Here is a 26,976-nt window from a genome sequence, read left to right on the forward strand (position 1 = left end):
CGTTTGGGCTTTGTCAATCTTTGTGAAATGTATCCGCCAGTCTCCACGATATAAATTTCATTTTAGTCACTGCGTGTTATTTTATAAACCACGGAATTAGCTTGGTTTTTTTTAAATGTACATTAGTAAACTAACTATCAATGGTTTTGGGGTAGGGAAAAATAGGGAAAAATAAAGTGATTGTCGAATCTGAAGTATTAAATTACTTTTTTTTTATATTCCCAACAAAAGAGATGCTTATTTTATTGTTAAGGTCCACTTATCTGTTGTTTGAAGGGCCTCTCTTGTGTTGATAGTCTCCTTGAAAATATATGCCGGTAATTTGGGTGAGCTGTTGACGAACCGTCTTCGATTCTTTTTCCAGATACCCACGCGAACATATCACTAGCCCTCAAAGAATATAGCCAACCATGATCTTTACTTCTTCTTCTTCTTCTTCTTCTTCTTCGTTTAACGTGCTTTTTCCCATTTTTCAAATGGGGTAAAATGCCTTCTTTCTGAAGGACTTTTTGATTTGGCGTTGGGGTGCCGTAGCCTCGATCGGCTTTTAGCAAAAGTGCATTTTAAAAACAGCGAAAGTTATCATTCTACATAAGGCTGGGGCATGTATTCCCTTAGGGGAGCAATTTGCCGTTTGTTCCCCTCTCAGTTTGGAATTTAATAGCTGGAGACAGGGTATACATCTGCTCTATTAAAAAAACTCACTGAAATCTCTTCAGCTATTTTCCTAGAATGCAGAGACACGAACTGTGTCTAAGCCAGATCATATTTTTATGCATACATTGATGATGTCTTGGCATCGTGAGATGTTAGCATGGAAATTTCACTGAATTTCTGATGGAGTAGCATACATGGCTATTAAATTCTCAAGTGAATGGGAAAAGACGGTATATTCCCCCTCTTAGTTCATTTAATCATAAAACAAGCAAAATAAACCTTCATCATGTATGAACATTACTTTGAAAAGTCCTAAATGCGTCCCAAGTCATGTTTTAGTTAAAAGTCATGGTTGCCTAGAATCTGTTTCTAAGGGCTTGAGATATGTTCGCAAGGGGACCTATAAAAATAATTTATGATACTTCGTCTACATCTAACCAATTAATTTACTCGCGACATATATTAACAAGAAGTTATTAGTTATACCTAATTTTAAAACCATAAAAAAAAAAGCCGATGAATCCTTCAAATCCGACAATCCTTTTATTTTTCACTACCCAAAAATCAAACTAATGTATATTTTAAAAAAACTGATGCCAGTGTGTTTTGTTACCATGCAATGACTATGATCAAAGTCATGCCCCCACAGACAAGTAGATTCATCTCCCACAGATTAGCAGAGCGCAAACTATCAGTAAGATTTGGTCCGGAGACCCCGGGGATTACGGCGCACAAACTGCAGTGAATCCAAGCTGTTTTTCAAAAGTAAATCCCAAACAAAAGGATTATTTGTGCAGTCTGTATACCGTCATCAGTCAAACTGAGAACAGGAACTTATCAGAACACTCAAATTCTGATGTTGTGGAGAAGTTAATTTCAAGCAAGTGTTCCAGCGGATCCTCCCACCAGATGCGATCCCTATTGGGGCTGAGGAGACTCAAACAAAGAAGGATTGGCCCCATCCTTCGCAATTTTAATCCTACAAGGTCGTTATCCTACGCATGCATATTTCATGTATGTACTCAAGTCACCTGCCAACTGTCCATATTCACCTGTGACCAGGATTGAAGCACTGTCGGTCGAAATACGTGCTCTTTCTTTAATTGCATCTTATGGACTCTTCAGTTTCATAAAATGTTGTTAGATCACAAAGACATTCATGTCTTTTTGTTGTGATCTAACAGCATTCTCTCTTAACTAATATTTCGAATATGAATTCCACTGAAAACCTCCAAATCCTACATGAAATGAACGAGAAAATATACACACATATACACACACACACACACACACACATATATATATATATATATATATATATATATATATATATATATATATATATATATATACATATATGGGCGGGGTTTCGAAATCATTTTGGTTACACCGTGAATGATCGTTCATTCCTGTGTTGCTTTGGTCTGAAATGCAACTTCAGTCTTCTGACCAGCACAGAGGAGAGATTTTTATTCATTTCTTTTGCATGTAAAAGCTTTCAATGGAGAACGAATCCAAAATGTTAGGAAATAGCGAAGTGAAGAGGACAGTGTGAATATTACAGCACATACTAATTCATGTGTATTAGTATGTACTGTAATCGTCACAGTGTCCTCTCCACTTCGCTATTTCCTAACATTTTGGATTCGTTCTCCATTGAAAGCTTTTAAATGCAAAAGAAATAAACAAAAATCTCTCCTCTACGCTGGTTAGAAGACTGAAGTTACAGTTTAGTCAACACAACACCAAGAAGGAAGGATCCTTCACGGTGTAACCAGAATGATTTCGAACCCAAAGTAAAAAATTATATATATATATATATATATATATAAAAAATATATATATATATATATATATATATATATATATATATATATATATATATATATATATATATCATTCATTTCATGTAGGATTTGAAGGTCTTCAGTGGAAATCATATTCGAAATATTAGTCAAGAGAAAAATTTGGAGGCTATTGCGGCTAATGCAATAAACACAATTGGTGAGTATCACAATGGACTCTGCATAGATTAGTATAAAACGTATTAAAAAGAATCAAAGGGAGTAACACACACGAATACAGATACACAGGAATACCGTGAGAGTATTCAAACACATCATTTGAATGAGATCAAAGAAAATAAGTCGTTATATATCAAAGTGAACGTGAACATTCGATAACATTATGCCAGTGAATATTGCTAAACTTTTCAGTTTTGAAACAAAGCACATTTATTAAGTTTACGCCCCCACGACTAAGTTCAGTTTTAAGTTGCATTGGATGCTAAAAATCGCTAAAATTTTGTACTTTTACTACGAGTAATTTTTTCATCTGTAGTCACTTTGGTGACCTTTTTTGTGCCACTACGATTGCCGAGGTCAGTATGCTATCAGCGTAATTGAAACAGATTGCCCTCTCTCTCTCTCTCTCTCTCTCTCTCTCTCTCTGGCTTGTCTTTGAGATCAGCTCGTTGGTGGTATATTTTTACTACAAGGGCATCTCTTGAGTTAAACTCCTGCGATGCTATCTGTCGCAACAACCAGAAAAAGAAATTCTTACCGATATCTAACTCTTCAGCAAGTGAAGCAAAATTCAAACTGTATTTAATTATGCACTGTCAGCTACCCTGAGTATCTATGCCTAAAGATTCATCTATATGGTTCGTAAATTCAAAGGCAGGATTATCACTTGGGTGTGAAGCCGAAATGATAATCAGGTGTTACGTTCCACATAAGTAAACAGTGACAAGTCGCTGAGATCAATCAACTCATTTGAATTTTTGAGGGGGACCACATGGGTTAGCATTGATGACTACGTCAAAAAAAGTAACATTGTCTCATTATCTGGTGAAGAGCTGTTCAGCTAATCTACCCAGTAACGTGTTACTGACGTAATGAGTGTTAAACATTTATTTTCCATTCTCGTTAATAACAGCGCTTCGCGCTGACTACGTATGAGGTATCGTATTGTGTAATTAAAGCTTTTCCTTTGGCAGTTTATCAATAATGAAAACAGGAAGACAGGAATTATTGCTTTACGTGATGACATTGGCTCCTGGGGAGTTAGTGGTCTAATTCAAAATCTTTTGAACAGGAACAATAACTGTTGCTGTACAAAAGTATCAAATATATTACAAAGATTAAGCAGCATAATTTCGTTCCTTGGTCTCTACTCAGTAGCCTTGGAAATGAAAGGTTTTAAAAAATACTCATAGTACCATGAGTCTTCAAATGGAGAAACAAATCCACAGTTATGTAAATGTACATTTATCTAAAGATAGATCTGGACAGATTTCCGAAGGCTCTCTGTACAGATCTATCTTTAAATATATGTACATTTACATAACTGCGGGTTTGTTTCTCCAGATGATAAGTATTCTATTTTCCTTTCTGCTTAAGCAATTTTGTTCAATTTCATTCGGCTCATTAGCATCTAATTTCAATATCTAGGGTGAGGTTAATTCTTATTAAGTCTGTACAGCAAACTCCTAAATATCTGAGATGACAGTCTACTGGAAGAGAGACAAATTAACTTAATTAAGCTTCAAAGTTGTCAAAACTTTGTTAGCACTGGTCACCGTTTGATGAACCAACTTCATTCACAGCAGGTTCATCTGCAGGGATGTTCTCCTGTAATGATTCCGACCCCAAGTCCTGTCCCCAGACTTCCGAGGACAACCTAGTGCTTTCAGCTACTCCCTTAAAACACAAGAGCTCAAAGGAGTCGTCACTACACTCAGAAATGCTCACACTGTTCCCGGTACTCCCCAACAACTCCTCGACTCCTGGAACGAGGCTTATATCTATCGATCTGCTGAGAACTTCCAGGTTTATGTCACCCTCAGACGAGGGCGAACGAGAGTTATCGACACGCACCGAACCGTCTATATCTACATTGCTTCCACCACCACCACCACCACCACCACCATTCACCTGACATCCATCTCTATCGCCATCAAAAACACCATCTCCAGAGAATTCCGCGGTGCAGAAAAACTCCTCTCTTACCGGCTTGGGAGAGGTCGAAGGGCTCCCGGTCGGAGTGACATTTATGTCGATGGTGCATTCGATGCTACTCTCTGACGATGTGTCCACATATGATGTAGGTCTGATTACTTTTTCCTCCTGTAGGATTAAATAATACCTAGCTAAGAAGCCAATACATTTCAAGTCACCTAATGAGTAGGGTTTTTGTTAGTTACTGGATGCATATCGTCAAATCTTGGGAAACTTCCCTAAATGCACAACGTTTCCTTTGTTTTTATATGCAGGCTATTGTCATCTAACTCCATATAATAATTCTTTAGATAAAAAAAATTAGTGCCAAAGGAATGTGCAGCTCGGATGATACCTGCTCTTGCATACAAGATGATAAAAGCAACTTCAGATGATTTGCTTAGCTATAAAGTTGTAATTATACTGTATAATAATAATAACTGTGATATCAATCTTTGACTCAGATTGATGTAACTAATCTTGATCTTAGCCATTACTTTAAACTTAAATATCTGAAAATCAATCTAACTTACTCTTCAGTGAATAGCAATGTTTACTTTTAACTCTACTTAATGAGTAAGTATCCTCCAGAGGCACGCACAACCCATATAAGGCACGACATGCACACATATATATTCTTCACAAAAACATACAGATTATATAGAACCACGGTTAATGATTAACACGTACAAAAGCTGAGAGATGAGTTTAAGAAAGCCACACGAACGGACAGACAAGCAGTCCGAAGGTAACAGACAAAGTATACGAGATGGGAGAGAACGAAGAGGTAGAACAAAGCACAACCCAAGATGCAGAAGAAAATATCACGAGCAAACATCAATCGACCATAACAGACGGCTCCCGTCACGACGAAGATAACGTTTTGAAGTAAGAGACTGGCAAGCACCTGACCCGGCCCCCCACGCATGAGGCATTGTGACAGTCTTATCCCACCTGGCCGATGATTAGGGGTAAATTGTCAGTGGATTTGTCCCAGGAGAGAGGTCGACCTCCAGTCTCTCCTTCTTCAGTGTTGCCCTTTCTACGAACCTGCACTTCGTCGCTGTCTCCTCCAGCGTCGCTGTGCACTTGGACTTCTTCCGTGAGGTCGACATCATCCTCGCGGCAGACTTTCTCATCTGAAGAAGTAGCAGTGACCTCAGGAACATCGTCCTGGCCTTTGTCAGGCTCTTCTTGCTCGGCTGGCTCGATTTCTGACAGGGGCTCTTCCAAGGGGGCAGCAGCTTGTTTTTCGTTCTGATGGATCTCTTCCTTTACAACTACAACAACGAAACAAAGCTGAGTTTAGCCTCTGTTGACATCTTGGTAACATTTGATATTCAAAAAATTTCCTTGATAAGGGGAAAAAATTATCTCTTCATATTCTTAGAATAATCCTAATACAATCAAGGGTATCTACAGTATTTCTCAGCAGTATCTAATTTAATGAAAGTGATAAAAACATTCTAGCGTTATGGGTCACTGATCCAAAACTAAGCCCAGGAACTCAGAAACAGATCATGGTCAAATTGCTAGGTACTGTATCTTCCTTAAAATCAGCCTGACACTGCTCTTTTCCATTCGAGGTTCTGTATAGGTTTGCTCCACAACAGAAACAGGGATAAAGAAAATATTGAAAGAACATTTTCCTGAAAAAATTTCATCTTCCAAAGGGCCTCTTCAGGAAGGCTTTTGTAAATACAGTACAAAAAGCCAGTACCTTAATTGTTGACTATCACCACTGTCATTCAGTCTTTTTTTCATTTTTTTCTATTGTCGGGTAAAATTTTATATGATAAATATGCTCCATTTGCTACATATGAACAGGTTTAGAATGATTCTATGCCGTTGTCATGGATTGGTCACTTCAGAAAATTCCAACCTCAGTGGACAATCAATGTAGAGATGAATGATGCTCGATCACAGAAACCCCACCACCATAATCATCTCGAATGTTTAGTGAATTTTCTCAGAAATTCAGTATTGAATATAATATAAAAACAAGTTCGAGGATTAGAGCACAATTCACTGCCAGTTTCAAAAGAGGTAGATTCTCGAACCTGTCTGTGAGCTGTCCTTCATACCTCGAACTTGGGTTTTATGGCGTTAATGATAGGATAGCCTTACTTTCCCTTCTTCGAAGAGGTTTTGCTTAATACAGTATACCCTAATCTTAATGAAATCCAAATTTCATCTATCGTGACAGATTTTGGTTCAGATGAACAGTTCTGATCTTTGTGAACTCATAATCAAGTTCATCTTGAGAAGTTATTGCTCAAAATCAAAAAGAATTTAAGAACTAAACACCTGAAGCCTACCAGAATATGACGTCAGAGGAATGCCGTCAGGAGCAGATTTTAATGGAACCGATTCCTGGTTGTCAGAAGTAATAACCATAGTATTGTTTCTCTGAAAAGAAGCACATGGAAGATAGCATTAGTAATTTAAATCTGACAGATAAAGCTAGTACTTAAAAATGAAAACATGGCTGAAGATGGAAGCAATGGCGTTTTCAAAAGTTCCCATCTGTATACAGTATTTTTAATTTAAATATTTATAATCCATTAGACGATTACAACCAGTGAATTTCACGTTATTGTGAAGGACTTTGCAAAAAAAACATTCGATGGTGTTTCCTAGATGAATACATATAATAGTATGATGGGTATGCAGTTTACACCTGTCACTGTAAATCTTAATTAGTTAAATTTTCACATCATAGACAAATAAAAAAAGGATTGATAGAGCACATGCCTCTACTTACAGCCGAAGGCATTTATAACTCCTCGGTTTCTCATGCGAGATTTACAAGGTATAAACACATGGTTGAATTTCTCCCACAATAACTTGCAATTTTATTGCCCCATCCAGTTCTGCATTCCTCTCAAATTTTCTGAGCTCTTCCATGGCCCATGGCCAATGTCTCCCATCACAGCCCCCCCCACCACCACCACTCCCCCTCCTTAATAAATGTCACTTAAATCCATTGGTAGTGTTTGAGGTATTTTGTGGACAAGCTGACACGCAAACAATCTAAGCTTTTGAATTGCAACACTGCAAGCTCCCAAGGAATCTTTGACGCTCTACTGTGTAAGGCATTTCGTTATTTCCGAAAAGGTTTTTTTAATGAACACATCCAGTATTTTGCCATGTCTTTCTTTACTTTGAGGATTGGACGGTGAAAGTTTTACGTCTTTCTTAATTTTGAAAAATCATGTCTTGCGTATTTAGCATTTCTGTCCAAATAATGCGGTATATACAATATATATATATATATATATATATATATATATATATATATATATATATATATATATATATATATATATATATATATATATGTGTATGTGTCCATTGCATTTGTAAGTCTTCTATTTTCGATGGATCATATATATATATATATATATATATATATATATATATATATATTTATAGTATATATATTTCCTATATATATATATTACACTGTATATTGCATTTTTAAGTCTTTCCTGTTTTTGGTGGATATTTTATTTTTACGTCATGCTGAACTTAAAGGATAATTTTTTGCATTTTTACGCCCTGCTTAATTTAAGGGATCATTTCTTTGCATTGTAGAGTCATGTGATTCTGAATCCTGCGGATCATACCTTGCATTTTTAAACTGCCATTTGAGCTCTATTGTCTTCTCTTACCGGTTCGTAGGAGATTTTTGCATTCTTGCCATTGAAGAGAGGCTTCTTTTCTGCTTCATCCTTGTTCTCTTTGTTTCCTTCTTTCTTCTTCTTCATGTATTGCTTCAGGAGTAAGATCACCACGATGATTAATGTGGCTCCCAGAACTATGCCAGCAACAGTTGGTACAACTGGAAATAGATGAATAGATTAATTAAGAATAAGTGCGTTATGTTTTGGAAGAAAGAATTTCAGTATGTAAAATTATCTCTCTGGCTTGAAGGCATCTTAGTTAGATATTTTTGGTTAGAAGGACCTTTAGTTTCGTTTCCCTCACTGCATGTCAAATCATCTCTTTCTTTTTAAAAGCTTTATGGCCCTCACGTTAAGTAACTCAGAAACGTCACATATACCATTATTAGCACATAATTAGGTGTCGGTATTCCATGGCATTTGTTTTACAACAAGTAACGAAATTCGGGGCTTGCGTTTGATAACATAGAATGAGTGTCATATGGCGTTATCTAACTATTAAGTCAACTACAGCTTATAATTTGTTTTTAATGTATTTCAACAGCAAAAGCTTCCATGGCTAATCCTGTATCAGTTTTCGAAAATGAAAGTAAAATTATTTTTCCCGAATGCCTAGCACAAGATTACATCATCCGCAGTTTGATAGTCCTTCAAAACATTTTCTTAACTGAGAACTATTAGGCACAGCTGAGTTACCATTGTCGAAGACTGTGTCCCTCTCTGGATGACCTTTGACATAGGAAACTGACGCCATGGGTATCTTCTCGGGTAGTTTGTATACCCAGTCGGACCCCATGACCTGGAAAAAAGATAATGAGTCCTAATAAATTTTTATGCAAGAAAAAGTGGTCAGCCCTTTTCACCCAAATGTCGACGGAATGGACCACTCGGTGTCAAAGGGTGGGGCCTACTTCCCCTCCCAAAAATGGACCTGACAGGCATTAGGGGAAAGCTTTGACATATAAGCAAAAACTTTTAAAATGTTTTCTCCAGCCGACACCCCTCAATACTTTTCGCAAAGAATAGGGTACAAATAACATTTATTCAGGCAGAGTTAAACGTTGATTTAATTTCATGACCTATTCAGCTCCATGGATTTAGTTAAAACGCATTTACCTTCCCAAACTTTCAAGTTTATATGTTCATATTATTCATATGCCTATAACTGCATAACCTATGCAGTTAACTGTATAATGTAAATTTACTAACGTTCTAAACTTTACTGAACTTTTCTTCACTAAACTGACTTCTATTCACTACTGGAATTCAAAAGGCAAATGGTCTTCAATTTCTAAACTCTTTTGTAGTGCATAAACAAAAGTTACTTTTATTTCTAATGAGTGAAATTCATTAAAGTAAATTTGCTTTAATTTTAAACTCAAATGTCACATATCGGTGTTAACTGAATCTAAACTGTCTTGAACTTCGTAAATTAACTGATTTAATTTTCAAACTTTCTAAACCTTTCAGACAAGATTTATTCTATTTTTTTTAAATGTTGAGATTCACATACTAAACTAGCTTTAATTTATGAACTCTTTATACCTCATAAACTTGTCGAGTTTTATAGCAAAGGTGGTACCACAGAAACATTTTCTGACTTCTTTCAGAAATTTGCCAAAAAACAGAAAGATTTCTTCCTTTAAAGCAGAGTCTCAAATAACACAAAACTGACAGAGTAGAAATAAGGCCGGTACGTGCGTAACATTACATCATATATACAAAGCTTCGCTCTTGTGTTTATATGAGAAAATATATAGAGACAAATTTGGTAGCAGTTACTAAAAGACACCAGAAAACTGCTCGAATAAGCTTACAGCAGAGGCGTTCATGGTGAGAGACTGAGCCACCAGCATAGGGAGAGAAGAGCCTGCAAGCCCGAAGCCAGCGCATTGCCCTTGTTTGGGGATGCCCTTCTTCTCCAGGTGGAGGTCCCCGTCACTGTATTGCCGGAGGGGATAGTACTCGTCCTTTGGGGTGCGTACCTTCACGTCTGGTGGAGAGATATATATATATATAATCCATGAATTATTAGGTTGATTACATTCATGGCCAAAGCTGTATAGTTTGCAATCTATTCTTTCAGTTTCCTAAAATGCTTTCCAAAGAAAGTTCTTCAATCTGAAATGAAATGGAGTCAAAAATTTTTGCAAGTTTGCAATCTATTCTTTCAGTTTCCTAAAATGCTTTCCAAAGAAAGTTCTTCACTCTGAAATGAAATGGAGTCAAAAAGTTTGCAATCTTTCTTTAAGTTTGCTAAAATGCTTTCAAAGAAATCCTTTCAGTTTCTATTCTAAAATGCTTTCCAAAGAAAGTTCTTGACTCTGAAATGAAATGGAGTCAAAATTCTCCTTTCGCGATGAAATTCAAACCAAAGATGGCTATGCAATCATGAGGGAACTTCAACTCACTTGATATGCAGCCATGGAAGCCTTTGTATTGCATCATTCGGTCGTCTACGGTACTTTCTATGCCTCCTAGGTACAACGAAGTGGGTGTGGCTTTCACCGGAGTTTCGCTGACATACACACTTTTCATGGGCCCAACTTCCCTTTCTTTCTTGTCGATCTGAAAGACAGAGATGATAATAATTTTCTTTTACTTTAATATTTGCTCTCTTAAGATATATAAAAAATGCATGGAAAAGCCCCTTTAATATTCTGAATAAAATATGAAACAGAAAAAAAAATGGCGAAATTTTTACTTGCACATGTTAAATGGCCAATTTGAGCAAAATCGACCAAAGTCTCCTTATCCACCTAAGTTTTCTTACTACTTTTCCATCATTGGAGTTCAGATCTAATTAATTATTTTAGCCAGATGAACAGTACCTGAGCTGTCAACCGTCGGCCTTTCTTCTGAACCAGGATGTAATGGCGCTGTCCGTCAAAAGCGCTGATGTTGTGCTCCGAAGGTCGTACTTTAGCGCCGTGGATTTTGTCTTCGTCAATATCCCTCAGTTGAGCTTCAACCACGATAGAGCCGTCAGCGCCAGTCCATACCAACACGTAATCGTGAACTGAACTGTATCAGGGACGGCAATGTCATTATTAGTATATTCACTGCTGGTAAATTTACTTTCTTGCTCTTTTCTATTTCATTTTGAGCGACTTCGGAACGATATTCTAGGACATCTTTACTAACCGTAGCATAACAACCGAAACTTTCGTTCACTTTTAAAATAGTTTCATTGAACTTCATGGAACCACATACACTCATGTAACTTTTAAAATTACTTTTCTACTGCCCTTCAGTGTTTACACTGACCTTCACAAAGCCAGAGATACTTCTGTTGTTTAAGAAACGTTTGCTTTACTGTACCTTGGATTCGTGGACCTCAAAAGAGCCACAGCCTGAGGTTCATGGTGTCGCTCTGAAGTGGAAAACGCCAGTTCTAATGTGAAGTCGCCGTCTAGTGGTGAATATGACGTGTCTTGCTTAATCCACTCGTTCCCGCTGAATGTGTAGGCGATTTCTGCGACAGAAAAATGCGGCAGATAGAAATTAGGGTTGACAGACTGTATAGAGAGAGAGAGTTACCTTGTCGAAGCTTATGTGTTTGTAATGATGATAATGGTAAATACACAGAATATTGATTACTCATATCTGTAACTCTCTCTCTCTACTTCAGATTAAAAAATTAAGGCATTGCTTTGGTCAACAATAGCTTATTAGATACAGAGATCGAATCTTATTTTTGACTAGCAAATTCGCATTTGTAAGGCTTTCTTCATCATTAAATTGCATGCAAAACTCTACAAAATTATTTTTTAGTGATAATTATCACTTTATAAATGAAACAGATTCTCACAGAAATCTGTAGAAATGAAACAGATTCTCACAGAAGTCTTTAGAAATGAAACAGATTTTCAGAGGAGTCTTTAGAAATGAAAAAGATTCTCAGAGGAGTCTTTAGAAATGAAAAAGATTCTCATAGAAGTCTTTAGAAATGAAACAGATTCTCAGAGGAGTCTTTAGAAATGAAACAGATTCTCATAGAAGTCTATAAATGAAACAGATTCTCATAGAAGTCTTAGGAAATGCAATGTGATTGACAACCCAGATGACACATACCTGAATTACAGGTGGCTCCTGTATAAGATGTGTCCTTGCACTCGCAGTGGAAATTGCTGAAGAACTGGAAGTCCTCCGTGCATTTGCCTCCGTTGAGACAAGGCTTTGTGTCGCATGCCATCTTGCATTCAGGGGCTATTCCTTCGGCTGAGGAAAAATGCATTGGGAGATATTTTAGTATCGAAGGCCAATGGACAGGTAACCTGATGACATTTTCTAGCCTAGGCAAAAAAAATTACAATAAAAAGGGTGTAGAAAAAGGGGAAGTTTTAGAAAAAGAGGGCGTTAGATCTTTCGACCTCTCAAAGGAGGAAAGGTTATAAGAGCAGAGCAAAACAGAAACAGAAAGATAGTTTCAAAGCTTGCCTGTGGGAGGAAAGAAACAGTCGCTAAATAATAAAATCTGACTAACTGATTTTAATTCAAACTTCCAGCTACTTTAGTTACAGATGTTGTGACACCAGCTTACGTAAAGTAATCAGTCAATCACTTTGATTACGTAAAGGTTCTTGAACACAGCGTGAGCAACAAGATACATAATGATTATGCGTTAAGTATACACAAGCAGTCCCCGCTTACCAGCGGAATCGGTTAACGGCGTTACGGCACTTGGCTGGCGAATTTCGGCGCTGATAAGTGGTTTAGTGGCGTCGGTAAGCAGTCTGTCAGCGCCGATAACCGGTTAACAGCGTTATTATCAGCGATTTTCGGTTAGCCGCGCTCGGCCAGGAACAGAACCCCCGCCGTTAACCGGGGACTGCCTTATAATATTTTAAAACGTACATTTTTTTACATTTTAACAAGCATGATCCAAAGTGTGAGAAATCTGTGAAATAAAAGGTCATTGTGGCACTAAATTTTTATAAAAAACAATGAAGAGCAAGTGAACATGAAAATATGACCACTCACTGGGGTAAGCAGAGGTAGCCAGCATCTTCCTAAGTGGCATCAGGGTATCTCCGATCTTGAGTCCTCGGATGCAACCTCTAAATCCAGGTATGGTGCTTCGGATGTCATGTTGTCTGTCGTTAGCTGATCCCAGGTAAACCTGTTTGGGGAAGTTGGATATCTAACAGATGTTCGTGGTATTTCCAGTATTTGCATTTCAACAGCCGTAATTGTACACACATTCTCTTCTAAACAATTTGTTTCTTAGAAGCTACATTTCAGTCAACAGATTATATTTACCAAAAAGAACGGCCTCGGTTTAGTCATAGAATGCGGGTAGTAGACCATTTCGGGCAGTGGCTGGCTGTCCCCGAAGGGAAACTGTTCATAGTCATCCTCCTGGAGGAGGGAAACGCCCATCTTCAGTGACTCCTTGAAGTAGTTCCCTTCGGTGAAGACGTGAAGGCTAGTCGAAGTGTTTGTACGAAGGACTTTCACCTGCACCGACTGACCCTTATTGAAGACAACTGCAAAATCATAATCATTTTCATTACTATCAAGTGGTTTAATGAGACCACTGAGTCATGCTTCTGGATTCTAACTGTTCTTGATGAAAGGATTTGCTCAGAACAAGAAGTGAAAATGAGAAGTAAGGTAAAGCTAAAGAAGAGAAGAGACCAGAGAGAAAAGGCGAAAAACAAAAGGCAGAAATAAGTACAGCTGGAGGTTTGGGTTGCAAAGAATATTTAGTACCGTCTACAACGTGATGCATATGGCCAGCCGTAAACAGTATCCCCTCCCCCTCTATCGCCCACCTCAATGGGAAACAACTCCCAAAGGGAGCAACAACAAGTATTGAGGAAATGCCAGTCCTTTACTGTCCTGTGTACTTGTTTGGGAAAATTATTTTCGTTTATAAGTATTTGCAACAGTTACTGTTTCCATACGCAGAACATTGAGGGGCATTAAACTGCAAGAAAATCCTGATTTTAAAATTTTGTTGTAGTATTAATATTTATTTCAGCTTTACATTCCAACATTTTTTAAACTTCCAAGAATGATCATCAATGTTCTAGAACGGAGGGGACAAATGTCTAAGATAATATTGTTATCTGAAACTTCACCTTAGCAAGAATGGCGTAAGAGAAAAATAATTAGTATTTTCCGTTAAACACTACCTGGCAGGATGACGTTTAACAATTCTTTACTCATAGAAGGGTAGGATAAACGTTAATGACAGTTCAACCAGCAAAATGTTTTAAAAGCCCCAATATTTTACACTGACCAGACCTTGGTAGTTGCCTCTCCAGCTGCCTCACAAACATCTTCACTTCCCTTAACTCCTGTATGAAAGGTTACATTAGGTTACTCAAATCAAATTAGTATCTCGGTGGTACTTTAGAGGAATACCGTCACCACTTCGAACTTACCACCATCCTCGGCTACCACGGACATCTTCTTCACCTCTCGGCCGAAATTGAAGAGGAAGACGACCTCGTTGGGCCTGGCCAGATGCAGCTGGGCGTAGTTATGCAAGTAGTTGTAGGCGAAGAGCAGAAGGCCCTGCTCTTCGTGCGTCCGGAAGTTGAAGTAGAAGGTTTCGTTGAAGAGTTTCTCCCCCCGGTGGACGGTGTCGTTGTCGAAGTACTTGTACTTCGACTCCTCCGTCATGAAGGTGAGGCCCTCGGTGTTGATGTCTGCGGACGATTGGAAGTAATGACTAACAATGCAGTACAACAGCTCCATCTTATATGATGCTCATGTTATTGTTCCTACGCCAAATCAACGACCATCATATTAACTGTAATCTTTGTTTTGAAAACATTCCTATTGTTGCCTTCCTTGTTGATGCCACTGAATTATGGGTAGTAATAACCCCAAAACCAGACTTCTTAGGTTCTTTTATTTGATTATAGTTATATTCTTGGGTGTAACTTTGCCTCTCTTTAAAAGCAAGGTCGAATAGCATAAGCAAAATTGTGCTAAGGTATAAATTAGGCATTTTTATTGCATTCGGTATGAAAAGGTAGTTATTTAAAATATCCCTTAATGTTATGGCATACCGAAAAATAATGAAAATTCATTATTACTTAAAGCAATTTTTTTAAGTTACAATCTCAGAATAACTGAACTTTGACCATAAAAAACGATGTTACGGAAAAATGTCATAACAATTAAAACTGATCCGTAAGAAAAGGTGAAAGTAAATTTCAATTTCATTATGGGAAAAAAAAATTTTTTTTTTTTCCTGGTATCTTTCACTTGTCAGCAAACCGCAGTATCTGACTTATTTCATAGGACTAACCATTACCAACGGTACCCAGGTGAATATCATATCAAAAACCTTTAAAAGGAGTACAACATAAGATGAAAAATTCAGCGTGATAGTTTAGACCTGCATATGACCTCCTCAAAGGAGGACGAACCTACGAGACTAAATTTTCCATCATATCTATCATTCTCTTTTCCCCTTTTCTTTCACTTCGTTGTGGGCTGCATTTTTAGAAAAAAATCCCATTTGATTCACGAAAACAAAAGAAATCTTTACTCACTTATCTCACAGTTCTTCCCAGAGTGAGCGAGGGCATTGGCGCACTCGCATTTATACGACCCCCACATCTCAACGCATCGCGCCCCGTTCTGGCAAGGATTGTGGTCGCATGCCGGATTACATCCTAAGGACACGCCGTGGGACGAGGCTCTGAAGAGTCTTTCCATGCTGACCTCGGCGCCATTCAGAGCCAGGCCTTTGATACAGCCAACCAGACCCTCCAGTTTCACGTGCTGCGAATGTTGTTCCTCTTCTCGGAATTGCCTAGGAAGAGAAGCGGTGTCACTGATCGAGATTCGGTGGACTAAAAAAAAAAAAGTGATGTGATTTTCGAGAAGCTCCGTTCGAAATCGCGTTTTCTAAAACTCTGTAAGACCTAACCTGGTGTTGTTTTTGACGCTGGAAATACATTATACTCTTTGTATCATACTCCCTTGCATAATGACAAAGATGATAATTTTGCAATAATTTACAAATTGTTCTGTTCTTTGCTTCATTTTGACTTTTATACATTCATTTAAAAACTCAGCGTTACCTGAAGACAATTTGCTCGTCTTTCAAGAATGGGAAACAACTTTCTAGATATTAAAAGTACAATTAAAAAAAAAGTATCAGATGATATTATATCTTCTTTGAGTGCCTTCGAAGAAAGCATAATTTTGTTTGCTATGCACTTCTTGCTTGAAGCACATGAGGAACTTAGTACATGCCTGCAATAAAAAATGAGTTGTCAGAATATCTAAACCAGCAGGACGCCCACAACTCACTCTGGAATGCCTCCTAGGAACATGGAACCATCGAGAACTCCCAAGTAAGCGTTAGGGTCCACCGCAATTATCCTCTCCTCCGAGTTGATGACGAATCGCAGCTGATGGTTGTAAACATCAACCAGGACATGCTGCCACTGGCCATCATTCAGAGGCTTCAGGCTGCGAAGAGTCTTGTAGTGAGCTTCCCCTTGGTAGCGGTACATGAACTCTAGTTCCTTACCTAGAAGACAAAAATTGGTAAAAACACCTCTTTGTGAAGGAATGGCCAATGTCCAGTCTCAAAGCCTGGAAGACAAAAATTGGTAAAAATATCTCTGTGAAGGAATGGCCAGTCTCAGAGACTGGTGTCTGTTAATCTAAGGTTACCTGCAGGATCACAATGCAGACAGAAAGCAGCAATTTCTTATCTAAATACATATAAAAACGCTTGATTAAAAAGTCAAGGATCCAGGAACCACAAGTGCCCAACACTCACCTCCAACAAGAGAGATCATGAAAGTGGCGTGACGTGGGTGGTAGGCTGGCTGATAGGCAACAATAGCCGTCTCGCTGGTCGTTCGGAAGGAAAACGAGAGGCTCCCCTCCCGCCATGCAGGAACCTCTAGGTAACTAGAGGAGTCTATGAAGCTCACTGCCTGCTCTGTTGAGGCTGTGGAATGATCAGGAGGAAGATTTTTATTCAAGCGAAATTCATTCTTGGATCTTTTTAATAAAGATAGAGAGCAAAGATTTTGACCTAACGATGAGTGGTGTCAAAGGAAAACTGTGATTCGAGAAATTTCAAATTTCAGATTGGACTTTTTTGTGAAGCAGATAATCACTGAGGCCATTTCCTTTGAGATGACGTATTTGCAGTAAACTACTGCCAAACTGGTCAACAAACGAACAAACAATTCACGTCATGCTTTCCCTCATGTTACAGTAAATGCATGTCTCTGCCTTGCATAAGCACAAAGACCTCTTTACGTTTTTGGATAACTATTACACTGAAAGCCTTGAATGTCAAAGAAGGGAAAACGATGTCTCTTGCCTCAACACAACACAACAAGAGAGAAGAGGAAGACCCACCTTCTGAGACGCACGTCAGTGGTTTAAGGGTGATGTGAGCCTCGGAGTCCACCCTCTGAACTTCCCCCTGCAGGAAGACCATCGAAGTGATGGGCAGTTGCTCCGGGTTAGTGAAGGTGCCCTTGTCCTTCCTCAGGAGGCCGTCGTTGATGTCACAGTTGCAGGCCACGCCCCGTTTCTCGCAGCTGTTGCGTTCTGAGGACGGAGGTCAGAAAACTTCCTTTTTCAATTTGTTTCAGAAAAACTTTGCATTTTTCCGCGTGAAAACCCCACTGTTAGGGGTCATCTTACACAAGAAGAATAAAGTATTCAGTTTTCAGCTGATTTTGAGAAAAGTAGTAGTATTTAGCCAAGTCCTTTTTTGTCATAACAGACAGATATTTGGTTTTCAGTGTTTATTTGCTAGGAAAACAATGATGATGGCAGAGGCATTTAATGTTGGCAAAAAAAGGAGGGGGTCAAAACTGTGGAATTATTAAGTCTAGATTTCTTTATAAGGGAAAAACTCGTGTTTTGTCCTGTGTGTGTGAAGAATCCTGTTAGTGATCAGTTTACAAGAACAACACAAGAAGGAATCGTGATTTTTATCAACACTAATTCCTGATCATATAAGTAGAAGGTTTAAAAGAAAGCGCAAAAGACGGAGAAAGAAATAAAGAAAATGACCACCTCAACGGTACCAAAACCTGGGATGACTCAGGAACCAAATGAATTTTAAGTTACAAAAATATGCAGTTTATTTTCATTTGATTACGCAACTAATTTAGCTTTGACTTTATCATCGTTAGCGTGAGGTTTCAGTACAAAAAAAGCTAACATGGAAATAAATATTGTCCCATAACTCCCTTACCTCTACACTGGCAAACTCCTGGCGCCTTTGTGCCGAAATTCGACAGGAACTTCTGCGCCGGTGAGGAGAACCAGGTTTGGGTGGAGAGGTTGAGAGGCGCCCGCCTGCACTGATACTCTACCTGAATGGAGGAATGAATGAATGAACTTAGGAGCGTTGATCTGCAGGACTGGGTGAATAAATGAATGGAAGCAGAAATGTGGACTGAATGAGTAACTGTATGCGGAATTGGGGAATGAAAGAGTAAGTGAATGAATGGAGGACTGTGGAGTGAGTAAATCAATAGCTGAATGTAGAAATGTGGACTAAAAGATAACTAAATGAAGAAGAATGCTGTTTGTAGGACTGAATTCCACAAAAAGGTGAATATAAAAGTTCTATCGAAAAGGAATTAAAATATACTATGTATAACTCAAGGACATTCTACTCCCAAAGAGTTTAATGCAGAAAAAACTCAATTAACTTTAGTCAAATTAAAATAATTTTATCAAATACTTTTCAATACTAGGCTACATACATTTTTACTCAATACATAACAGAGCAATAAATCAACAAGACCCTTTTGCCTTGTCTTTTACCCACTAACGTACTCTCTCTCTCTCTCTCTCTCTCTCTCTCTCTCTCTCTCTCTCTCTCTCTCTTCTACTTACCTCTTGACGGCATGACTTAGACTGACTGACAAGAGTGGTCAGCATCTCGGGTGTGAAGTCTCTGTACTGGACGTCCAACTTGAAATCTTTGATTCCGGGCCTTCGTACTTCCTGTGAAGTAAGAAATATATATATATGTATGTATATATATATGTGTATATATATATATATATATATATATATATATATATATATATATATATATTTCATATCATTATATATACATATGTTTATTTATTCATATAAATATATATATATATATATATATATATATATATATATATATATATATCTTTAGATACTAACAATTTATTACAAACTAAATTTACCACGAAAATCAGAGAGGGACAGCTGATAATTTGAGGCTATTTTTAATTTTAATGAAAAGCATTTCGAAACTTGTGCATCGCTACGTATTAAGTTTTTGCTTTTGTCAACAGAATCAAGTTATTGCTCTGTCCAGCGAGGCTGAGAATTCGAATATTTTACTTAACGATGAAAGCTGAAACAGCTGCGGTTAGTTGAACATGACAGATGACTCCTTTTGACGCAAGATCTCTCGGGCATCTTCGACGAAAATACATTTTTTTTTTTTTTTTTTATTTGGACACGTTACTCCTAATGCAATTTTATTCCGTTTATTGGAACAGCAACGATCATAGGCTTGAAATTCTATAAGGAATAAAAATGAAGAAGATGAGAGTTACTGAGTGATCAGAAAAAGTAAAAGAATTGTGACGTGTCAATTTCCGTTTTCTTTAGTCGTTGAAGAAAGCTCAGTACGCTTTAAGGGTTAACTTTATGAAAGAGAATCAGTTGACAGTAACCATTTCACATTGTTAAGCACACTCCTAGGGATTATCACCGTCAGCATTTTCTGCAACAACTCGGAATAGCGAGGGCATTTTGAATAGAGAAAGGAAAAAAAAAAACATTAATCACGCAGGTCGAGATAACATAAAATATTCGGGATCTCAAAGCCTAAATTTTTTTCCAAGGAAAGTACACAAGTAACCTAAAATATAAAATACCTCACCTAACCCACAACAGGGCACTAAATTAAGTTAAATAAGCAAAAACGTTTTGCTAAGGAACAGATAAGATAGGAAACCAGTAACTCCCGAACGTCAATTGAACAAGTACCTGCGATTATACCTCCTACATGTTCAAATATCTTTTAAAACTATTTCATTTTAGTGCATCCTATAATTATGTTTAAGAATTAAACTGAACTCCTAAGATAATTCGATTTCCGCTTTTAAACTTCCATATGTCGTACAGCAATATTTCTCTCTGTTTCAGAAGTGAAAGTTTGCAGAATCCGATATTACATTGAAATGCCATCTCATATATTTTGGCATTTAATTTACACACACACACACACATATATATATATATATATATATATGTATATATATGTATATATACATATATAAATAGATAGACAGAAGATCGACTTAGACGTGAACTTATATATAAAGTATCATATGCATACCATAGGCTACGAACGTCAGTACCAGAATTGCAGAATGATAATAATTATCATTATTATTATTATCATAAAATAATAAAAATAATAATAATTATTATTATTATTTATTAAGGCACTACCTAACGGGGCATATTATATATACTCATACGCTTTCTTATTTATTTCCTTATATGTATCAACTGACTAAGGAATTTTGACATCACAGATATGCCTCTCGCTCTCTCTCTCTCTCTGACTGACTTTATGCTTATTTTGTCACCCATTAAACGCCTGCTTATTACTTTTCATTAATGGAAAAGATTACTTTTATACTTGTATTTAAAGAACTTCATGATTATCTTTCTTCATGCGATGGTGGTATAGTGGTTAGCATAGCTGCCTTCCAAGCAGTTGACCCGGGTTCGATTCCCGGCCATCGCAATAAAGTATTTTTACTTTGCTCATTATGAGGATTTTATATATATGTAAAATACAATTTAGGCCAAAGACCAAGCGCTGGTACTTATGAGGTTATTAAGTGAAACTTGAGGGTGAAAGGTGTAACAGGAGGAAAACCTTGCATTTGTACTATGTAACCTCACTCGATCTTACCCAGGACCACATTCTCGGTCTTAATCGGTCTTAGCCCTACATCGTCGATCTTACTCGGTGCCAAAGCTGTGATCTGACTCAGTCTTGCTCAATGTCTCACAGTCATTTTTTACTAAGTGCAACGTTGTCTGTGCTGATCGATATCATTCGCTGATATTGTTGCTGATCTTACACACAATCACGTTGACAATCTTACTAGAGCTTCGTAAACGTCATAATGTTGATCTTGCCCACTACCACAGTGATGACGTTGCTTGGTTGGCTCAGTGCCCCATTGTTTATCCTATCTAGTGCCCAAGTGCTTATCTTGCTCAGTGCCCCATTGTTGATTCTATCTAGTGCCCAGTGCTTATCTTGCTCAGTGCCCTATTGTTGATTCTATCTAGTGCCCAATTGCTTATCTTGCTCAGTGCCCCATTGTTGATTCTATCTAGTGCCCAGTGCTTATCTTGCTCAGTGCCCTATTGTTGATTCCATCTAGTGCCCAAGTGCTTATCTTGCTCAGTACCCTATTGTTGATTCCATCTAGTGCCCAAGTGCTTATCTTGTTCAGTGCCCGTGTTAGTTCTTCCTAGTGCCCAAGTGCTTATCTTGCTCAGTGCCCCATTGTTGATTCTATCTAGTGCCCACTTAAGTGCTTATCTTGCTCAGTGCCCTATTGTTGATTTTAGAATATTCATATGCATACCTGGGTAAGACACAATGCTGAGGAAAAGAGTTGGTTATGCTATGTATTGGAAAAAAGTCGATGGAAGATAAGTTACTGTAATAGTGAGAAGAGTGTGGGCAAGAGGTATATCTGATAATTGTTTGATTGAAGCAAATGTCAAGGTATGTCTAAGTTGAAGGTGGAGAGGAATGGGAGAAAAGTTTTAAGTTGGAGAGTATGAGGTTGAAAACAAGTTTTTAAATGTATTTAAGACGAGTGAGTCCGATTAGAAGGCGAGAGTGAAACATGTCATATTAACTGGACGGGAGAGTGACTAGTTCTGTGTAAAAGTGAGTCTGAGACAAGGGTAAGTTGTATCCCTGGCAACTTAATATCTTTATGGATGAAGTGATATGAGATGTCAAACAAAGGACAGAAGTAGGTGCAAAACTGTGGCATAAGCAATTGGGTCATGAATGTTTTGAGAGGAATGGTGAAAGTAAATGCCAAAAAGAGTAAGGTTATGAGGTAAATGGAGACCAGGGAACTGGAGCAGGTAATGTTGGCATTTATGATAATAGACTAGAAGAGGCTGAAGTTGTTTAGATGAACTGTTCAAGCAGTAAATGTCATAAAAAGAATTTAAATGCTGAGAATTGTGTAGATAACTAGAAACAACTAAAAAGAGTTGGAATTGGCGAAAGATAGATCAGAATATTTTTAGATGGGTGTTCATGTGGAAAATATGTAATATGACAGGCTGGTGAAAAGTGTATAAAATTCGCAGATGTCTGAGGGTTCTCGACGTATGAATGAAAGAGGTATTGGAAAGCAGGGCTCTAAAGTTCATGAGGTGGGAGTGCCTGCAAGATAGAGATGAATGGTCCAGCGTGTAGGAGGTGCAACGCATTGCTAAGTAACCTGTCTATGTGCACGAAGCGGCTAATGTAGAAGTTTACTGAACGAGATGTGAAAGTAGGAGTGTGGCACCAACCTTTGTTCTCTGTATCCACCCTTGTTAGCCAAAATGGTTTAAAGAAAAACCTATATACCTTCAACTCTCTGGAGTCTCCTTATTCTACGGGTAATAACTATTCTCCAGACATTATAGGTAATCTGTCATTACTCACATATTCTTCATCCACATTGTGTTCCACAATCGTATAGGTTTCCCTCAGCAGCGAATTGAAGGAGCACTTGACGTAGGCAGGTGGCAAAGGCCCATTTCCATCCAAGTCAACACGGTAGACACCAGAACTTTTGAGGCCAATCTGTCGGTATTGCTCGCAGGATTTCTTGTACAACGCTGAGGGAAAATGAGCACATTATTAACCCTTATCAAGAGAAGAACAACCTCGGCTCGGGAAACTCAAATTTACACTAGGCACCTTTCACTCGTGCAACATTCAGAAGTGCTTCCCTTTTACCTGCACATTTACAGACTTATAAATATATAGACGCTCTGTCGACAAATGCCTGCAATCTCTTCAGACAGCATCTTTCATTTTTTTTTTTTTTATTCCAAGACCCATATGCTCATTGACCCATTTCTGTGTTCAGTCTTTAAAAAATAACTTTTTATCCTTACAGTACTTTGCACAAAATTAACCCAACGGTTTCATTAGACCAGCTTGAAGGATTTCTGGTACAGTGCTAAGGGAACCGGAGAAATCTCGATTTGGGAAACTCTATCATCTAGTGGCAGTAGTGTCAGATACAGACGACAAAAATCCTGATCACTTTTTATTCACTGATGAGCTTCAAGGAAACTGACCACTGATGATGTTCAAAATTTGAGACAACGCAGTTTCAGTGTCACATACAAGAGTTTAAAAAGGTCTGTCAAATGGGGAATGCGATCAACTGGGCCGAACACTATGAAATTCCCTAAAAATATACTTAGAGTTATAGAATTCACTTATACTCGTAGTAAATGATACCAAACCGAAAGAGATTAATTAACACTTTCTCACAGCTATAAAAAAATCAAGAAGAGAGTACTACTTAGCTCTGAACAACAGGAGGGTGCTATTCATTCACGCTGAATAACCCTTAAAATCTATGGAGGAATCTTACAAAAACTGTACATTGCGGAAAACTCAGCCTCGAAGTAAACGAACTGATTATACTTACAAAAGTGGCACCTCTTCCCTGAGTACCCGGTGCCTGAACAGTCGCATTTTACTTCATCGTCTTTGTCAACGGAGCATTTGCCGCCATGCTCGCAGGCCTGTGGTCCCTCGCAAGGTCCTAATACCTGTCGGGGAATAACAGACATCCGGGTCATTCTCTCAGGAATACGCGATTCAACAACTTTTCTCTCCTCCTGCTTGGAAGACTTGGAAATCTCCGTTTCTGTTTTTCCTGACTCTTAAAATTTTCCTTCCTTTAATAATACTATAACATCCTCAGGTTGTAAACGGAACATGTAGCCTTTCCCTTGTAAATTTATTCTTGAAGATATCGCCACAGAAGAGAAAAGAATATACTGACTGGTACAAAATATAAGTAACATATATATATATATATATATATATATATATATATATATATATATATATATATATATATATATATATATATATATATATATATGTGTGTGTGCAAGTGTGTGGTTGTACATACTATATGCATTATATATATATATATATATATGTATACATACATACATACATACATACATACATGTATACACATATATATACAGTAGAACCCCAGACCTCGACACTAATCTGTTCCAGAAGAAGCTTCGAGATGCGATTCAGTCGAGATCCGAATCAATTTTTTCCATAAGAAATAACTGAAAATGGATTAATACATTCTCAGCCACCAGTTACTACCCTAACCCTGCCTTTTTATACAGAACATTACACATAAATTACAATTAAGTTCAGAGCTAAATAACATACCATATTAGATGTACTTTTTTTATTTTTAAATGTACACTGCATCAAAAAAAAAGGCCCTACATCCAATGGGAGACCGAGCACTGTAGGCTAGGCTAGATACTGTACTGGGTAGGAACTAAAATTGTTGCTAATAATAAAACATTAAAAAACAGTCCTAATTATTACAGTAAATTAATAATATACTAAAAAGAAGCCTCATTATGTCTGTTATCACACTTACCAAAAATTGCTTATATAAATATATATATATATATATATATATATATATATATATATATATATATATAAAACACTACTATCAACAAACAAAATATCAGAATATCCTTCGGTAAAACATCACAATACTACTAACCTGGCAATTATCGTAGGTGACACCCTTGTTGACCATTGGCGTTCCGACAACCGTCCTCAAGTCCAGTTGCGTGCCTCCGATTATTAGTTTTCGTATGCAGCCGATGAAACCTTGCAGAGAGAGAGAGACATCTAATTAATAAAGTGACCTCACAATTGTAAGAGAGAAATCAACTTATGATAATTATGGCAGCAAAAATAGTGAAAGTAAAACAATGTTTGAGAAATGTAGAGAGATTGTACCCGGGAACTCTTCCAAGGCGTTCTTGCCAATGGTCACTTCAGGAGAGAAGGTGAGTTTTCCGGGGCCCTCCTTTCCTTGTTTCTTGTTATTGACCATCATGTTGACCCGACCTGATTTGTACTGGATCTCCACCTGAAAAACGGATCTTCCATTAATTCCTTCATAAAGGGTGATTTGTAAGAATGCCAAAAAAATCCACTTCCTAGGAACAAGTCGTAACAAAGATATCTTAGCAATACTGAAACTATTACCTGCTATTTCGTATCGCAAACCTGCAAATCACGCATATTTACATGTACACAGATTTGTATTTCTACATATAAAATGCTTCCTAAAGCTTAATCACCTTGGATACCTACCAAAATAATCTCAAGAAATCCATTTTTACTTAAAAACTGAATGCTTACTATTACTGAATAAGCTTTGAACTTACGTATTGCCAGTTCCCAAGCTTTATTTTGGCATCGGATTTCAGAGTCAGAAGGTTGTCGTGTATGTAGAAATAAACGTGGTGCGAATCATGTCGTAACTGAAAATAAATGCACAATCATAAAAAGCCACCAGATTATGTATGTTTGCTTCTTCAGAATACCATTGCATTCATAAATGTCATTACAAGTTCAAATCAAGTCGAGGAGGGATACTTGAGACCTATGACTCTCTCTCCCTCTCTCTCTCTCTCTCTCTCTCTCTCTCTCTCTCTCTCTCTCTCTCTCTCTCTCTCTCTCTCTCTCTCTCTCTCTCTCTCTCTTTGTTCCTTCAGAATACCATTGCATTCATAAATGTTATTACAAGTTGGAATCAAGTCGAGGAGGAACACTTGAGACCTATGACTCTCTCTCTCTCTCTCTCTCTCTCTCTCTCTCTCTCTCTCTCTCTCTCTCTCTCTCTCTCTCTCTCTCTCTCATACTTACCTCCCAATTGCCGACGGACTCATACTGCTGGAGTTCTACTTCCCCAGAGGCTAAGACGCCCTTAGGCTTGGTTGGTCTGAAGGAGATGGCCAGGTGGAAATTGGGTTCAGGATTCATCAGGGTCATGGCTGCCCTCTCCGTCGAGAAGGTCACCGAGAGGAATTTCGTCTGAAAGACAGAAGGAAAAAAGTGAAAAAAAAAATTTTCTGATGAGGTACACCAGAAATAAATTGCTCCGTCGAGTGTTGATGCTCATGGTGTGACTGCAATTTGGTTGCCTCTACAGTGACTCTCTCTTCCTAACCGAAGAAGTCTTTGGCCGCACAAAATTTCAATTTAAATTACTCTCTAGCTATTTTGAATATAGCTTTAAGAGGCTGCATAAAATCAGAGGAATCCTGTTGTTAATCTGAGGAAGATCGAGAACACCTGCTGGAAATATGAAGAAAATAAGTCTGAGGAACTATTGTTCTCTGTCTTTTTCCAATTCCATTCGTAATTTTTCTTCCAGCGCTTCTTACTTGTTGCATATTTACAAAGCTGCCATTTTCTTCAATCTCTCAATCCTTATAATTGCCAGTTTTTTGTCTCGCTGTTTTCGTGATTCTTAATCAAAACAGATTAAGTTAGCCTC

General features: G+C 37.8%; 1 protein-coding gene and 1 non-coding gene across 16 annotated transcripts in view; one reads left to right on the forward strand and one right to left on the reverse strand.

Annotated features, from left to right (window-relative positions):
* LOC136827599 (axotactin-like) overlaps positions 1–26,976 on the reverse strand; it is a 73,141-nt gene that overhangs the window by 10,641 nt on the left and 35,524 nt on the right. For 5 of the 15 annotated variants that reach the window (XM_067085117.1, XM_067085142.1, XM_067085083.1 and 2 more), the window contains 25 exons: positions 26,343–26,510; positions 25,862–25,957; positions 25,428–25,560; positions 25,186–25,295; positions 24,058–24,181; positions 23,055–23,230; positions 19,193–19,303; positions 18,543–18,663; positions 17,693–17,887; positions 17,100–17,273; positions 16,622–16,844; positions 15,856–16,118; positions 14,734–15,000; positions 13,604–13,830; positions 13,325–13,463; positions 12,416–12,562; positions 11,663–11,816; positions 11,173–11,365; positions 10,753–10,909; positions 10,159–10,334; positions 9,038–9,140; positions 8,330–8,499; positions 6,974–7,064; positions 5,706–5,935; positions 4,668–4,784 (listed from right to left, as the gene is read on the reverse strand). In XM_067085117.1, coding sequence (XP_066941218.1) covers positions 4,668–4,784; positions 5,706–5,935; positions 6,974–7,064; positions 8,330–8,499; positions 9,038–9,140; positions 10,159–10,334; positions 10,753–10,909; positions 11,173–11,365; positions 11,663–11,816; positions 12,416–12,562; positions 13,325–13,463; positions 13,604–13,830; positions 14,734–15,000; positions 15,856–16,118; positions 16,622–16,844; positions 17,100–17,273; positions 17,693–17,887; positions 18,543–18,663; positions 19,193–19,303; positions 23,055–23,230; positions 24,058–24,181; positions 25,186–25,295; positions 25,428–25,560; positions 25,862–25,957; positions 26,343–26,510 — 4,065 coding nt within the window. Of the gene's footprint in view, positions 1–4,667; positions 4,785–5,609; positions 5,936–6,973; positions 7,065–8,329; positions 8,500–9,037; positions 9,141–10,158; positions 10,335–10,752; positions 10,910–11,172; positions 11,366–11,662; positions 11,817–12,415; positions 12,563–13,324; positions 13,464–13,603; positions 13,831–14,733; positions 15,001–15,855; positions 16,119–16,621; positions 16,845–17,099; positions 17,274–17,692; positions 17,888–18,542; positions 18,664–19,192; positions 19,304–23,054; positions 23,231–24,057; positions 24,182–25,185; positions 25,296–25,427; positions 25,561–25,861; positions 25,958–26,342; positions 26,511–26,976 lie in introns of all 15 variants that reach the window. The other 10 variants (XM_067085110.1, XM_067085140.1, XM_067085076.1 and 7 more) reach the window with 3 other exon arrangements.
* TRNAG-UCC (transfer RNA glycine (anticodon UCC)) lies at positions 21,033–21,104 on the forward strand. The gene has a single exon. It is a non-coding gene; the product is annotated as a tRNA-Gly (tRNA).

Source organism: Macrobrachium rosenbergii, chromosome 3, assembly GCF_040412425.1.
Source record: "Macrobrachium rosenbergii isolate ZJJX-2024 chromosome 3, ASM4041242v1, whole genome shotgun sequence".
Classification (NCBI taxonomy): Eukaryota; Metazoa; Arthropoda; class Malacostraca; order Decapoda; family Palaemonidae; genus Macrobrachium; species Macrobrachium rosenbergii.